A 15,260-nucleotide genomic window follows, 5' to 3' on the forward strand; every position below is an offset into this window, starting at 1 on the left:
GAAAAGGCGGGATATAAATATAATAATAATAATAATAATAATAATACATAATAATACATAATGCTGCAAAATACAGAAGTGTCTATTTTTTAAGCAAATGCTTCTTTTCCAGGCAGTCCTAGCTGGTGATTTCATTCTTTCTGCAGCATCTCTAGTTTTAGCACGTATTGGAAACACAACCATTGTTTCTGTGTTAACGCAAGTGATTGAGGATCTGGTGCGTGGTAAGGCTTTTTAACAACTTTTCTAAGGAGTGACTGGGACATCTTGTCTAAGCAACTTGTTTGGGAACATTCATGATCTATCCTTTATAGGTGAATTTCTTCAGCTGGGTTCCAAAGAAAATGAAAATGAGAGATTTGCGCATTACCTCGAGAAAACTTTTAAGAAGACTGCAAGTCTTATAGCAAACAGCTGTAAAGCAGTATGTACGTTCCGTCTTTTTTGTTGTTAATGTATCATGATGTGGAAGCTGGGAATCTTGGGGTATGGGGGCTCTACTCTTTTCTCCACAGGTCCCATATGTATGCTTACAGGTCCCATACTTTAGTTCTTCCCATTTCTCCAGATTTGGTACTAAAATATTGCATGCCCCTCCAATGTCTGCTATGCTCAAAAGAGATGAAACCAGCCAGTAACTTTGCACCCTTTGCTTATCTCAGTGTCACTATGTAAGGAAAAGTTGAGGGAGGAGATCCAAAGAGCTATGTCTTGAGGTCTCTGTGCCATTGGTCAACACTCAGCAGGTTGCCAAAAAGGAAAAAACTGGAGGTGGCTGTTCTTGCCAGGAATGTATGCTTCAAAGCTTCTTGTCTGTTTTGGAAGAATTCATAACTGAATCCTTCAAGTAATGTATTGCCAGAATTCTGGTGTAGAGCTATATTTTTAATTCTAGTTTAGCTTTTCCATTGTCAATGAAAGATTGGTTTCTGTGTTACTTGCAGATACACCTGTGTGTTTGCTGTAATCATACTGTGGCACATACACTGGGATACACAAGGATTCCAAGTTCCATCTATTATAATCACTATTGACAAACGTCTAGGTTTGTGTAAGTGTAAATTGATGCACATTGGAGCAGAAATTCTTGACCTTTACATATACATTGATGGGTCTTAACTGGGGTGTGGCTAACCATGAAAGAAATCTTTGGTGGTTGATAGTTCAATGAAACATTGACTCGGTGCAGCAGCTTTGAAAAAGGCAAATTCCATGCTAGGGATTATTAAGAAAGGGACTGGAAATACCACCGCCAATATCGGAATGCTGTCATACAAATCTATAGTGTGGCCATATTTGGAACACCATGTGCAGTTCTGATCACTCTGAACCTGGAAAAAGGCAACCAAAATTATCAGGGAGTTACAGGGAAGGCTTCCCCAATCTGGTGCCAACCAAGGTGTTTGACTGCAATTCCCATCATTCCCAGGGTGGTGTAGTGGCAAGAGTGTTGGACTAGGAGCTGGGAGATCTGGGTTCTAGTCCCCACTCGGCCATGGAAGCTCACTGGGTGACTTTGGGCCAGTTACAGACTCTCAGCCCAACCCACCTCACAGGGTTGTTGTTGTGAGGATAAAATGGAGAGGAGGAGGATAATGTCAGCCGCCTTGGGTTCCTTGCAAGAGGAAAAAAGGCAGGGTATAAATGCAATAAATAAATAAATTTCTATTGAATGTGTTGCCTGGGAGTGATGGGAGTTGCAGCCCAACACCTCTGGAGGACACCAGGTTAGAGAAGGCTGGGTTTAGAAGAGACAACTAGTGGGACCGGCAGGATAGGTTTAGAAGCAGTATGCCATTGAATACCATTTGTTGGGTAGCAACTCTTAAATAAGGGCGTTTCCTTCAAGGCCTGCATGGCTACTGTGGGTTGCTGGATTTGATGAATCTTTGGTCTGATCCAGAAGGCTCTTATGATATTGCAGGCTAGGTGAAAGGATGTCACAGCACTTCTCCACACAACCTGTTTAGTAGCAACTGAAGGGCATGAAATGATTGATTTGAATACTAGCCTAAATAGTGGTGGGACTTAAAGATACTGGGCAGTATCCAACAGTGTCATTCTGCAAACCCAAATGGTGCTAGCAGAGTTTCGCTGAACCTTTCCCTTGCGCAAGCGGTTGACCATGATGCTTGTGCAACCGATTGTGTGAGCAGTTGCACAACACGTTGCACAACATGTTATACAACAGGTACAAGCAGTTGTGCAACCATTTACGCAAGTGGAATGCGCAATCAGTTGCACAACGGGTGCAAAGCTGCTGGACAACGTGTTGCACAACACATTGCACAAGAGTTATGCAAAACTGCTTGTGCAACGCTTGCACAAATGTTACTTCAGTTGGATTTTTCTCTTGCGCAAAGTTCAGAACCTAGTTTCTGCTAGTGCAACGTCATTTGTGCTAATGGAAAGACACAGCTGGAAACTGCCCATTAATCCCCTTAAAATTAGTCTGGTCTGGTGTGTTTTATCCTGTATGTGTTCACTTATACAATAACTTGGTATTAGATTACTTCTTTTGGACTGTGTGTTTAGGAGGGGAAGAGGATTTAGCATGGTGAAGCAGTCTTCTGAAAGGTATTTGCAGAAACTGTGACTTGCTGCATCATGGGGCATTGTGCTGTTTTTAAGTGTCTCCAAAGATGTGGAAAAACTTGATCACAAGACCAGATCACTACGCACAAAATATTGAGGGTGTACCAACTTCAGTATAAAAAAATGACTGAGTTCATATGAACACCATCATCAATTTGATGGTCATTTCTACTGTTCACATTGTTTTGTAAAACCTGTTGGCCTGTTTTGTGAATTAACTTCTGCTGTTTCTGTAGGAAAGAAAATTTCACAGAAACATGGTGCTGTGATTGCGGTGTCCAGAGTTATACTTTTTAGCCCTCTACCTCCAAGTAGGCAATAACATGTGTAAAGGGCACCATTCTTTATTTCCCATGTATCCAAGCTTTCCCCAACTTGGTGCCCTCCAGATGTTTTGGACTACAACTCCCAGCACTCCTGACCTTTGGCGATGCTTGCTGGAGCTAATGGGAGTTGAAGGCCAAGCATCTGGAGGGCCCCAGGTTGAGGAAGGCTGATATACACCATGATCAGATTTGATTGCCACTGCACTACTACTTGCCAGCCAATTTGCTTCCATAATTTTGCATTGCCTTGTCTATGTTCCCTCTCTCTGTAATATACTCTGTAACGTATAAAAAATATTTAATATAACCTGTCTATATTGAATGCCGCAGTTCTGTTGGGCCTTGTGTTCTTTTAATAGGTCTAGTTTTCTATGTGCCTGGATGCATAAACAGGAACTGAGGGTGGTCGTGTCAGGAATGAATCTGAGCGTGTGGAGAGTTAGCAGCTCAGACTCAGAATGGGAACTGCCAGAACCAGGGGAGGCTCCCTCCCTAGTGAGCTCAGATATGGCAAGGCCTTCTTCTCAAGCCTTGGCACACAGATGGCTCGACCTGAAGGGCCCCCCTTTCCTCCTGCATGAGAACCCAGGTCTCAGGGGAGGAGGAGAGTGAGAGGCATGACTTGAGGGATGCTAGGGTCCGTTGCAGAGCAAAGCAGGAAAAGTTAGAGGTGGAGCTCAGATGCTCCTCCAGGTTGGCTACATGTGATAGCCTACATAGGCGGGAGCCACTGTAAGGGAGGGGCATCCCCCCTAAGCTAGTCTGGCTGGGAAGTTCTTGTTCAAACTGCTGGCAACTTCTCTAACTTCCACTTTGGTTCCTCTATTGGTATTTGTAATAGTGTGGAGTAGCTGTTTCCTTTGTAGCCTTAGAGTTTCCTAGAATTTGCATTTGTAAGGAACCTGGTCATTAACTAATACAGTAGTGAGCCTGAAGCCTGGTATCTTGAAATGTGTTGATTGTGAAGGGAGAGGCTGAAGGAACGTCAATGCAGCGTAAGGCCTTTCTCTCCCTTCAGGTATTTACTATTAATGTGCTGCATATTCAAACAGTGGATACTAAAGAGGGATTTCTTTTGTGTTTCCCTTTTCAGGTTTCCATTCTAAGCTGCCCTGATCCAAATGTTCATGAGATTGCATACCAATACGGAAAAAACATTGGGATAGCATTTCAGGTATTGCATATGGGTACTGACCAAGGAAATATCCTAAAATGCTTACTTTACTGGATACTAGATATGGCTTTTAGAATTATTATGAACACATCCTTTGTTAGAAGGAAATTGGTCTCAGGTGTATTAATGTTGAGTGTTCTTGTTTTGTTTTTTACAGTTGATAGATGATGTGCTGGATTTTACATCATGTTCTGACAAGCTAGGGAAACCAACATCAGCAGACCTTAAGCTTGGAATAGCTACTGGTCCTGTCTTATTTGCTTGTCAGCAGGTAGGATTAAAAAAGATACCGTGTTTTCTAAATAGTACTGCTGAGATAGCTATGCTGAAATTTAAGAACTTGCTTTAAAATGAATCTAGTAGTTTAGGAATTTCAGTTGTTTCTGGAAAAGGATTCTGTTCTCTTGCCCAAGATGTATGCAAACCTGCTCAGAAGAAAAATACTTGTTGAAAAGAGGAGCATTCTTTTCTTACTAGAAGCAATGGCTACCCTATCCTAGGTCTGTAACACAAAGCAGGATGCAAGTTAGGCTTCACTTGGTTAATCATTAATCATGGAAAGTGTTAATGAGTAGAAGAAGCATGTGTTGATAGTGGGTGTTTTAAAAGAAAAGGTTGAGTATTTCAGAGTCCCAGGAAGTAAGTCTGATTTAGCATAATTGCCTTGCTAGATTACCCATCTAATCCAGAATTCCATTGCCAACAACTCACAAATGGAAGCTCAGGACCAAGTATAAAGATGACAGTCATTCTCTTTTGTTTGTGCCCAATATCTGCTAAAGAACGGGGTTGGGACCTATTCCAGACATAGGACTAGATTTCCTTCTGGCTCACTACCCCTTTCCCCTGCGACTGGAGGATCTCAGGAGGTGGGTCCTTCCCCTGAAGCCCTGTCCCTTTCTCCACACAGAGGTGGCCATGGAGCAATTGTTGCTGGCTCTCTGTGCAAGGAGAGAGGATAGTCTCAGTGCTAGAGAAAGGCTGCCTTAATCTAGCACTGAGGAGGGACTGGGGAGGGAACCTCTGTGGGCCACAGGCGCCCCATCGTTGTGGTAAAGAGTTCTCATTTTGTGAAGATTTCCATGGTTTGTATACAAAAAACTTTTCCCCAGCAACTAAAGCAGTGATCAATATTGTATTTAATGCTTTCAGTAATTGTCTCTATTTTAAGCACACTGTAATCTACCCTGAGCCCTCAGGATGGAATAAAGTAAAATGCAGACCTATTAAGTTACATGTTCGTTACACAGCCCACTTCAAGTTGGTGTGCATACAAGTTAACAGCTTTGTCAAAATGCCCTTACAATATGTGGGGCTACCCTTTTTGAGGCACTATCAACTTACCTATATTGATCAGCAATGTGTGAGAGTCCACTCTGCAGTATTGCTTTTGGTAGAACAGGAAAGATAGTATAGCTCCTCTCCTCTCCTGTTCAGTTCAGTACTAAGCCCTTGAGAGTGTTTGGGGGAAAAGTTAATGTTTTTCTCCATCTCGCTTAGTTTCCAGAAATTAACACCATGATAATGAGGCGATTCAGTTTTCCGGGAGATGTACAACGTACCCAGGAGTATGTATTAAAGGTAAGACAAGACAAGCATAATGCAAACATAATCCTATGTGTGTCTAGTGCTGTTTAAATAATGGCATTCAGTACAGTGTGCTAAGGACTTCATCTGACTTTATAGTTTTAGGGTATCCCTACATATTTCTATGGCCCTGTTTGAAATCCTGATAAGGATTCTAGCCATTGCTCTTTAACACCGCACTTAAAGTAATGGAAGCAGAGCAGAGCAAATATACAGGGCTATCATTGCTAGTAACCTGTATAGTATGCCATACATTGATGTGTTTTCCTAAAGACCTAAAAGATAAACTTGCTACAGAAACTGCAGCAACTCCTGTTTTAATATTTATTGAACACTACCTTGAGCAGATAAAATATTTTAATAAGTTGGCTGTTTGCAAGAAGAGAGCCTAGTCTGAATGCTATTACATAAAGTGTGCATAAGATATATACTGTCCAGTGCTCATACAAGTTAGCTTTGGCTCTCTAGTGATTCTGATTTTCAGTAAGCTAGCTCTGTTGTAATCTAGATGTACTGCTCAATACTTTAATACTCTTATAGCAACCAAAGCATGAAGGAGCATAAAGATAGAGCAGACTGGAACAATTACGAAGGCAATTCATGTAAATGATTGTGTTTCAGCTTTTCTGTACTTAAGGGCACAATCCCATGTGATCCCCCCTGGGTACTCATAAGTCTCCAAACGCGGAGGCTTACGAGCATCCTGTGCTCTGCATTTAATATGCAAAGTATCCTATGCTCTGTCTTAGGATTTGTCATATGTCTGCCTCCCCCGTCTCCTCCCCTCCCCTGGGAATGCCCCCTTTCACCTCCTACAAGCTCACATTTGTGAGGGAGGAGGTGGGGAGTGCAGTTTCCTGGCTCTGAGCTCAGAGCCAGGAAACCAAAATATCCTGTGTCCCCAGACGCTGTCTAGGGGATATAGGATTGTTCTCCCCAACTGTTATACTCTAGCTGTATAGAAGGGTGGTATCAGACTGATAAACTGAAGTTCTAAAAAGGACAAACACCTTGGATAAATGTTCTAGAATCAGTTTCAAAATGTGAAAGTAGAAAGCACTGAACAAGAAGTCTGACATGGTCCGCTAATATATCTACTTTAAAGTTTCTCTGTATTCTTCTTTTAGAGTGGTGGTATACAGCAGACAACCTACCTCGCCCAACGCTACTGCCATGAAGCAATGAGAGAGATCAGCAAGCTCAGACCATCGCCTGAAAGAGATGCCCTTGTTCAGCTGGCAGAAATTGTACTTTCCCGAGACAAGTGATACATCTCCTTCCACTCATTTTGGCAGCTAATTTACCAGACTGTGCCTAAAACATGTTTCAGAACATCTTGGCTTGCTTCCAGCGCAATTACCATTTTTTTAAAGTTATCCTCACTGAAATAAATATAACTAGGTTTATGAAGTAAAAATGTTTTATTGAAGGAAGACATACAAAACGATGAAACAAGATCAGTCTGTTAAGCTGGCAGCAATGCCTTGTGCCTGTGATTTTAATGAGGAGGGTTCTTGTTTCGTGTGGGTATTGTTTACATTGTTCAATATTGACACCGAAGGCCACAAAGAATAAATACAATCAATGTGTTGAAAAATCACTTCTGCAATTCCTGGTGTGTGCTGGGACTATAACAAATACCTTGAACGATCTAATTGCCTATTAGAATTTCAGAGTACCCAGAAAATTAAAGGAGAATGGTTTATTATAAAAGACTGTACATACGTTTTGTAATTAAACAGGTTATATACAAATAAAGAGATGTTCCAATTTATAGAGGGAATACAGATAGGTTTTATGGGATGCTAACTGATCTCAGAAATAACATGTTAACAAGTAGGAAAGGCAAAAAAGCATTTAATATAGTTAGGTTCATGTAAGGTAAGAAGGCAAGGGATCCTTCAATATTTAATGTCACCCTAGAAAATAACTATAATTGCTTGCTCTCACACAGCCAGTACACCTGCTTTTTCATCATTTAAAATTTTAATACCCATTAGGACAGCACTTACGCCCAAAATAAATCTTTACTACATATAGTAATAAATCCCTCATTAAATCATAGTCTCCCTTAGATTATCTAAGTAATACAAGTTTTGTACAAACGGGAGCCAGAAATGCCACCTGACCTTGTGCTCAAAATGGAGGTGCCAAAGTGCATGCATTCTAATAAGAGCAAAATAGGCTGTGACGGCCCATGTCCTTCCTTATGTGAATGGATGACGTTTAACTCCTTCCAGTAGGATGCATGGACCATCACAATCTTCTCTCTGATGGTGCTTGCCTCCATTTGGGCCCACACACTCTGTATTAAGGATGTCTTTTGAAGCAACCTACTTAAATACAGTGATGTGGACAAATCAGTAGCAAACCCCTTCAATGATGCAATTTCACTTTCAGCAGGACATAAGACCTTCATAGTATTAAGTGGACAAGGATAAAGTGAGATGGTAAATAGAACAGTGAGTTGTGATTGATTGTTCACCCACACACTGCATGTTATGGAGTAATAAGAGTGGAGAACACTTTGAAGCCAAAGTACACTGCTTCACAGCCAGGCCCCAGCTGTCATTTAACCAGTCACCAAAGCTGGTAAAGACAGTCACCCCCAACACAGCTCCACTACTAGAGTAAAAGGCTCCTATGGGGGATGAGTCACAACTGACCCCCAGCATTGCAGCTGTGGTACAAAAGATGTGATTACCCATCTTATGCTAGATCAGCACTATCATCTTGGACAGCTCTGATTACACACAGAGGAGTAAGAACGCACAGATTTCTGCTGCATGCATTCCCAGATCAGTCCAGTCTCTGACAAAGACTGGAAGATATCACAGTGCAGCTGTCTATAAGCAGGACTCCTTTACTCTAGTAACTCCCCCATAAGCCTTTGATTACTGTTTATGACAATAACTACCCAGACAGTGATGGCTAGTAGTCTCCAGAAATAACCACTTCCTGTTACAGTGAATGAAGCCAAATAGTAGTGTAATTTTACGCATGCTAAGCTTGCAGAAATTTGGTTCTGCTTTGATGGGATGTTAAAGCATTTTGGACTTGCAATAAAAAACTGTCCCTGTTGATAAGGGGGCGGGGGGAATTTAGCTAAGTCAATGCTTTAGTATTGCTTTGTAAGGCAAGCCAACAAAAGTAATGGACAAGACCTTTGGTTCACTTATGTATTTATGAATGAAAAATTCAATGCAAATTTACTCATAAAAAACTCAGGTACAAATTACATACACATCATAAGACCACCCATTTTTGATTCACATGGACACCTTAGAGACTCAAATGACTCATCGGAATTGACTTTTAGTGAAAGAGTACTCCAGGTAAAAGATTACAACAAATTGGAAGCATCTTGGATTTTTTGGAAAAAAAGTAATTCAATACATAAGTTTGTATGCATGCTTTTAAACAAATACTATACTTTGAGGATGAGCAAGAGTCTAAACAAAGGTAAATGACCAGCACTATCAAAATTTTCAACCAGATTTAATGTTAGTCTAACAGTTGTTAGTTTACCATGCTGCACTGAAAAAAAGTAATGGCACAATTTGAATAATGACATGAGTCATTAAATATTACATACCCTACTTCCCCAGAATATTTAGGCTGGTCATAAAAATCAACAATGCATAAGTAAATAAGCATAATCAGTAATAAACAGTTGCTCGTTTTACAAACTCTGCAGAGACAAATGCTTACAGATGAACATTCAATCATACCATTTAAACAGTATGGCCTGAAAGGATGGGCACATTTTAAAAGAGTATTAAGACAAGTGTTAACCTTTTAGTTACCCTTTGTAAATAATTATGGCATGATTGAACACAAGACCTGACCTGAAGAGAGAACTTAATCCGCATAGTGCATGATTGATTCAACATAGTTTCCAGGAAACAGGCCAGTCACTCTGTTGCAAACACCTTCATACCAGCCGTCGTCATTCTTCTTTATAACATAAATGATTGCACCTTCCATGAATGACAGCTCATCATCCTTGTCCTTCGTGTAGTCATATATGGCAACAACTGGGAATTGGAGAGAGAGAGAAAGACAAATGGATTTTGCCATAAGTCAGCGTCAAAGCAGCTTTGGAGGCAATATTGCGAATTCAGTGATTTCAGAATTTACCTTGTCACTGATTACAAAATGGGCAGATACAAACTAATGGCAGCCCAAACCAAACTAACCTGGCATTTAAATGGCAGCTTCTGCATTCTAATTGTAAAGCAATCTGTAGTAGAATGCATGCTTTGCATGAATGGTGTCCCAAATTCAATCTCTGGCATCTCAAGCTAAAAGGATTTGGGGTAGCAGACCTGAGAAAAAACTGTTTGAGGCCTTGCAGAGGGGCTGCCATCAGAATAGACAGTACTGGACTAGATGGGCAAACCTGATTTTAAAACAGTCTCACATGTTCCCCCATATTTATCACTATGCAAGAGGATAGCCTTGTCACAATGATCCATGCTCTGGAAACATCCAGGCTGGATTACTGTAATACATTATATACAGGGCTGCCCTTGGAAACCGTTTGGAAGTGTCAGTGTGTGCAAAATCCTGCAGCTAGAATTCTGTCAGGTTTACCTGGATGGAGACAATTCTTAAAGAGTTAAATTGACTCCCTATTTGCTACCAAGCCTTATTCAAGGTGCTGGTTATTGCCTTTCAACTCCTAAATCTCTTGGGCCAAAATATCTGAAGGAGTGCCACCTCCAATATCATCTGCCCTATGCATGAAATGTTTTAGAAAAGGCCCTCTCTCTGAGCACTATCAGTGAGAGAAATACACTTACAAAAGAGAGGGAACATAGGAAGCTTCTTTCTATGTTCAGGCAGGATTCTTTCCTAGCCCTATGCAGAGAAGCCAAGGATTGAACCCGGAACCTTCTGCATGCAAGCCAGGTGCTCTACCACTGAGCTATGGCCTCTCCCCATCCATGTAGTGGCACCCAGACTTTGGAATGTCATCCCAAGAGAGATGCAACTGGCACCAACTTTGCTTTCATTTCAGTGCCAAATCAAAATGATCCTTTTTGCCAAGGCAAAGTCATTTTAAATGCTTTATATTGATTTGTTTGCTGCTGGCTGAATAGTTTTTATGGTCTTACTTTGTAGTGTTATTGTTGTTATATGCTATTTGTTTTTATAATGCTATATATATACTACCCTGGAATGCCTTGTGGATGAAGGGCAGTTTTAAAGTTTTAACCATCAGTCAATAAAGTAAAATCCAACCTCCAAAGTTAGGGAAGGTATAAACTCTGATCTAGATCCTTCCTGGTTATGAACCGATACCGCTCAAATGCTGGAGCACATGAACTCACAGAGTTCCACCCTCCTAATATTTGGTCAAAAAGCCATATAGGGGTGTTCAATTATATGAACTTCACTTCTAAGTCAAACAGTAGTGGCATATTCCACATCCTCTGTCCTATAGGGTGTCTAATATACAGCTAGCAAGAATTAAATTTGTAGCATGAGTAATAGCATCCCAGATAAAAGTTAAAATGTGAAATACTCTTATTAGTGAAGTGATACTTAACATCTAAGGTTTTTTTTTAAGTATGAGGCAGACTTTGCATTTCCCTGTGTCATCTACTAATACAGAAATACTTTTATTTATAATATTTCTATACCACTTAATATAATCCCAGGCCATTAAAAAAAACTTTTTAAAATAATCCTTTATGTGCTGCTTGTTTTGTTTTTAATGTTATGTTTAAAGCTGCATTTTAAAACTAGTATTTTTTCCATGTTTTAACTGCTTGAATATTTATCTCTTTTTAAATTGTTTTAATTTATTGTTGCTGCTTTTAAAACTTCAAACACATTATTTTAGGGCCTAAACCTATGGGAATGCTGCCCGCTAGATAGCAGTCTCTGCTCTCAGATGCTTCCAAGGGTCCTGTGGCCTGCTGGACTGCTGCCGGCAGGGTGGGGGGAGCGGCAGAGGCAACTTTCCCCTCCCTGTCCTCCTTTTTGTAAATTTTCATCTAGACGGGCCTCTGGAGAGCCCTCAAAATACGGTACATCCTGGCCTTTCCCCTCCCCCTCTTTTTGACCTCTACACAGTCATCTGAGGTGGCTTTAGTAAAGTTATTCCTTGAAAGGCAACAGTCTGAAACAAGATAAACTAAATCCAATTTGTAACTACTTGCCATAGTGATGGATTATTTGCCTGTCTTGTTCCCCAGTGCTCAACAGTGTATTTTAACGTTTTGCTATACTTGTTTTTCCCCAATGGACCTGACTACTAGGAAAAGGGCCACTACCTGGTCTTGATCAGAAATAAGAGTTCCCAGAGATCAGAAAGAGAATTCCTCTCATCTGAAGCCACTGATATCTTGAAAACTACAAATGGTAGAGTGACATAAGCTGTTATCAAATAACTGTCCAGACCAAATCCGTTTTTCTGCTACTTAGTAACACTTAGCACTCACAGAGCATTTCAGATGTTGAAAGCACTTTCTATACACTGGCCACATTCAAATATCACCCTAAACCTAGAGTGCAATGTGATCACTCCCCAACCCCTGCTTTTCTCCTGTGCGGCCGAGAGGAGTTCAGAAGCCTTTCCTTCTGCTTTTGTTTAACCACGGCTTTTCATGTTGTCCAGACCAACAAATTGTGGTTATCATTAACTATAGTCTCGTCTAAAACAATCCAAGTTCAAACTGATTTATGAAGCTGGCTTGTTTAAACGAATCATAGTTAACCACAGTTACAGATCTGGACAACACAGCAAGCTGTGGTTAAGTAAAAGCAGAAGCTTCTGAACACCTCTTCGTTGTTGCCATATGAGGGAGGGAAGGGGAGGGACTGGATTGGATAGTGCGAGCACAAGGCTCATTGTGGCTAGTTCACTTCGTGATAAACCACGGTTAAAGGTAATGTTCAAATGCGGCCAGCATTTCAGTCATCCTTATAAACGAGATACGTCGCAGTATTATTTTTCCATTTTGCAGATTTGTTTGGAGATGGGGGATGAGGCTGTAAGAACAGCACTTCACAGAAGGCTGCCCAGTATGTTTGTAGTGACATCTGCATGAGAGACTCTTGGCTTAAGGCTCCCAGCAGCGCCATAATCACCAAGGACCTGTTTTGTTCTGTTTTAGCACAAACATGCTCACCTTTCTCAATATAGTTTTTAGGTGCCCAAGCTGGATCGCCATCTGCGTACGGATCATTGTATTGCACTACTGCAGCCTCCTCATCTTCATAATCCACTGGTGGTGGAGGCGGAGGCGGAGGCGAGTCATCGAACATGGGCATCTCGTCGGGAGGAGGCGGCGGTGGCGGAGTTGGACTGTCGGCAACTAGAAAATCAGCGGAAGGAGAATCTCTGTCATGTCTCACGCAAATTCAAATAAATGCATGACCAGGGCTCCATATCACCCGCAGAAGCTAACAGCATGCACTAGGATACCATGCACAGATTAGAAATGCTTTGTATGTTAAAATGCTATGATATACAGCCTTGCAAGTTACTAGCAGCCATGTAACTATAGACGCTATTTTCAAAGCAGACACTTCAAAGGCTTAAGCTGATCACTAAGCAGAGGTCAGAGGGGGTATTTGTCCCATCACTTTTATGGTGCCAAAGGTAGCATCATGTCATATTCAAAAGGCCGGGGGGAGCAGTGGCTGAATATTGTAGGCCCAACAGCAAATATGTCATTCTGGCAACTTCAAGACTTGTTTACAAAATTTACTTTTTGCTTTTTGAGTCCACACAAAGAGCCACTACTAAGAGTACAAATGCTGGTTCAGTGTCACCAGCACCCAAACTCGCTGGTCACTTAGCCTTCCAATCCCCTGATCTGCTATTTCCATAGCACCACCTTCCCTCCTTTTATCGGGTGAATGCTAACTTCCCAAATTATGTCTTTTCCTATCTTAGTTGGGCCTATTATAACTAGAATACTTGCCCATGTGCTAAGGTAGAGGTAAGCAACTTGGTGCCCTCCAGATGTTTTGGACTCCAAAGACAATCCCTGACCACTGGTTGAGGATTTTATTGCAGATTTTTGTTCTCAAAACACACATGTGTACGTTCGTTATAGATGAGAAAAATGACTTGGTTAGCATACCCACCCCCCACCCCTAGCACAGGGGCAGGCAACCTGGAGGTCTGTTGCCTTTACACTCTGCTTGTGGGCATCCTGGAAACATCTGGCTTGCTACCAGATGCTGGAATAAATGGAGCCTTGGTATGATCCAGCAAGGCTCTTGTGCTATTAGTCCCATATTTCTCTGCTTTTGCAATCCACTAGCAACTACTTCCTTACTATCCCAACACATCACCATCTTTTTATATATTTATTTATGTATTTATTGCATTTATATCCTGCCTTTTTTCCTCTTGCAAGGAGCCCAAGGCGGCTTACATGATCCTCCTCCTCTCCCTTTTATCCTCACGACAACAACCCTGTGAGGTAGGTTGGGCTGAGAGTCTGTGACTGGCCCAAAGTCATTCAGTGAGCTTCCATGGCTGAGTGGGGACTAGAACCCGGCTCTCTGGGCTCCTAGTCCAACACTCTAGCCACTACGCCACACTGGCTCTATATAGTACTCCAGAACTGGATTCATTCTAGATTCTAAACTTGGCTCAAAATTTGACTTCAGTAAGTGAACAGCATCACAATTTGTTGTTTTCAGAGCTGTGTAATATGACAATCGGCAGGGTCCTCTGGGGACCTCCTATGCTGAAAGCCCCACTGAAATGGATGGGTTTGTCACAACTGTGCAGTTTTTTCCCAATACAATATATGGAGATATTCCTGGTAGACTGCATCCTTGAATTTGTCGGTCTAATCTATTTAACATGAGAGACAGACAAGCACACAAAAACAGAACAGTTTATGGGCTGGATGCATTTTGTATGGAACTGGCACAGGGACTTGAAGAGAAACCATTTTTACTCCAAATTTTTCTTTAGCTTAAGAACCAAATATAATGCTATTATGGATCAAGCTTTCTTGTCTTATTTAAGCTTTTCTGTGCACAAAGGACCATGCCTCCCCCAAACACTTTTCAACCGATAACAGCCACAGAGTCTGAGTATGCTGCTTGTGTGTTTTACAAGACAACCCAACTCAAGTTAAGATCATAGAATCATAGAATAGTAGGGTTGGAAGGGGCCTACAAGGCCATCGAGTCCAACCCCTGCTCAATGCAGGAATCCAAGTCAGAGCATCCCTGACAGATGGCTGTCCAGCCTCGTCTTGAATGCCTCCAGTGTGGGAGAGCCCACCACCTCCCTAGGTAATTGGTTCCATTGTCGTATTGCTCTAACAGTCAGGACATTTTTCCTGATGTTCAGCCAGAATCTGGCTTCCTGTAACTTGAGCCCATTATTCCATGTCCTGCACTCTGGGATGATCGAGAAGAGATGCTGGCCTTCCTCTCTGTGACAACCTTTCAAGTACTTGAAGAATGCTATCATCTCTCCCCTCAGTCTTCTCTTCTCAAGGCTAAACATGCCCAGTTCTTTCAGTCTCTCCTCATAGGGCTGTGTTTCCATTCCCCTGATCATCTTTGTTGCCCTCCTCTGAAGCCTCTCCAGT

General features: G+C 41.6%; 2 protein-coding genes across 7 annotated transcripts in view; one reads left to right on the forward strand and one right to left on the reverse strand.

Annotated features, from left to right (window-relative positions):
* The window catches only part of PDSS1 (decaprenyl diphosphate synthase subunit 1), a 25,719-nt gene extending 18,452 nt beyond the window's left edge, over positions 1-7,267 (forward strand). For both annotated transcript variants that reach the window (XM_084859104.1, XM_084859105.1), the window contains 6 exons: positions 113-224; positions 315-424; positions 4,015-4,095; positions 4,253-4,366; positions 5,596-5,676; positions 6,810-7,267. In XM_084859104.1, the coding sequence (XP_084715230.1) occupies positions 113-224; positions 315-424; positions 4,015-4,095; positions 4,253-4,366; positions 5,596-5,676; positions 6,810-6,950 (639 nt within the window). In that variant the 3' untranslated portion in view covers positions 6,951-7,267. The remainder of the gene's footprint in view (positions 1-112; positions 225-314; positions 425-4,014; positions 4,096-4,252; positions 4,367-5,595; positions 5,677-6,809) is intronic.
* ABI1 (abl interactor 1) overlaps positions 6,982-15,260 on the reverse strand; it is a 147,083-nt gene continuing 138,804 nt past the window's right edge. For 4 of the 5 annotated variants that reach the window (XM_084859102.1, XM_084859101.1, XM_084859099.1 and 1 more), the window contains 2 exons: positions 12,825-13,010; positions 8,847-9,719 (listed from right to left, as the gene is read on the reverse strand). In XM_084859102.1, the coding sequence (XP_084715228.1) occupies positions 9,544-9,719; positions 12,825-13,010 (362 nt within the window). In that variant the 3' untranslated portion in view covers positions 8,847-9,543. Of the gene's footprint in view, positions 9,720-12,824; positions 13,011-15,260 lie in introns of all 5 variants that reach the window. The other variant, XM_084859100.1, reaches the window with a different exon arrangement.

The sequence above is a fragment of the Heloderma suspectum genome, chromosome 5 (genome assembly GCF_057233095.1).
Source record: "Heloderma suspectum isolate Gila_16-S chromosome 5, 16-S_ref, whole genome shotgun sequence".
Taxonomy (NCBI): Eukaryota; Metazoa; Chordata; class Lepidosauria; order Squamata; family Helodermatidae; genus Heloderma; species Heloderma suspectum.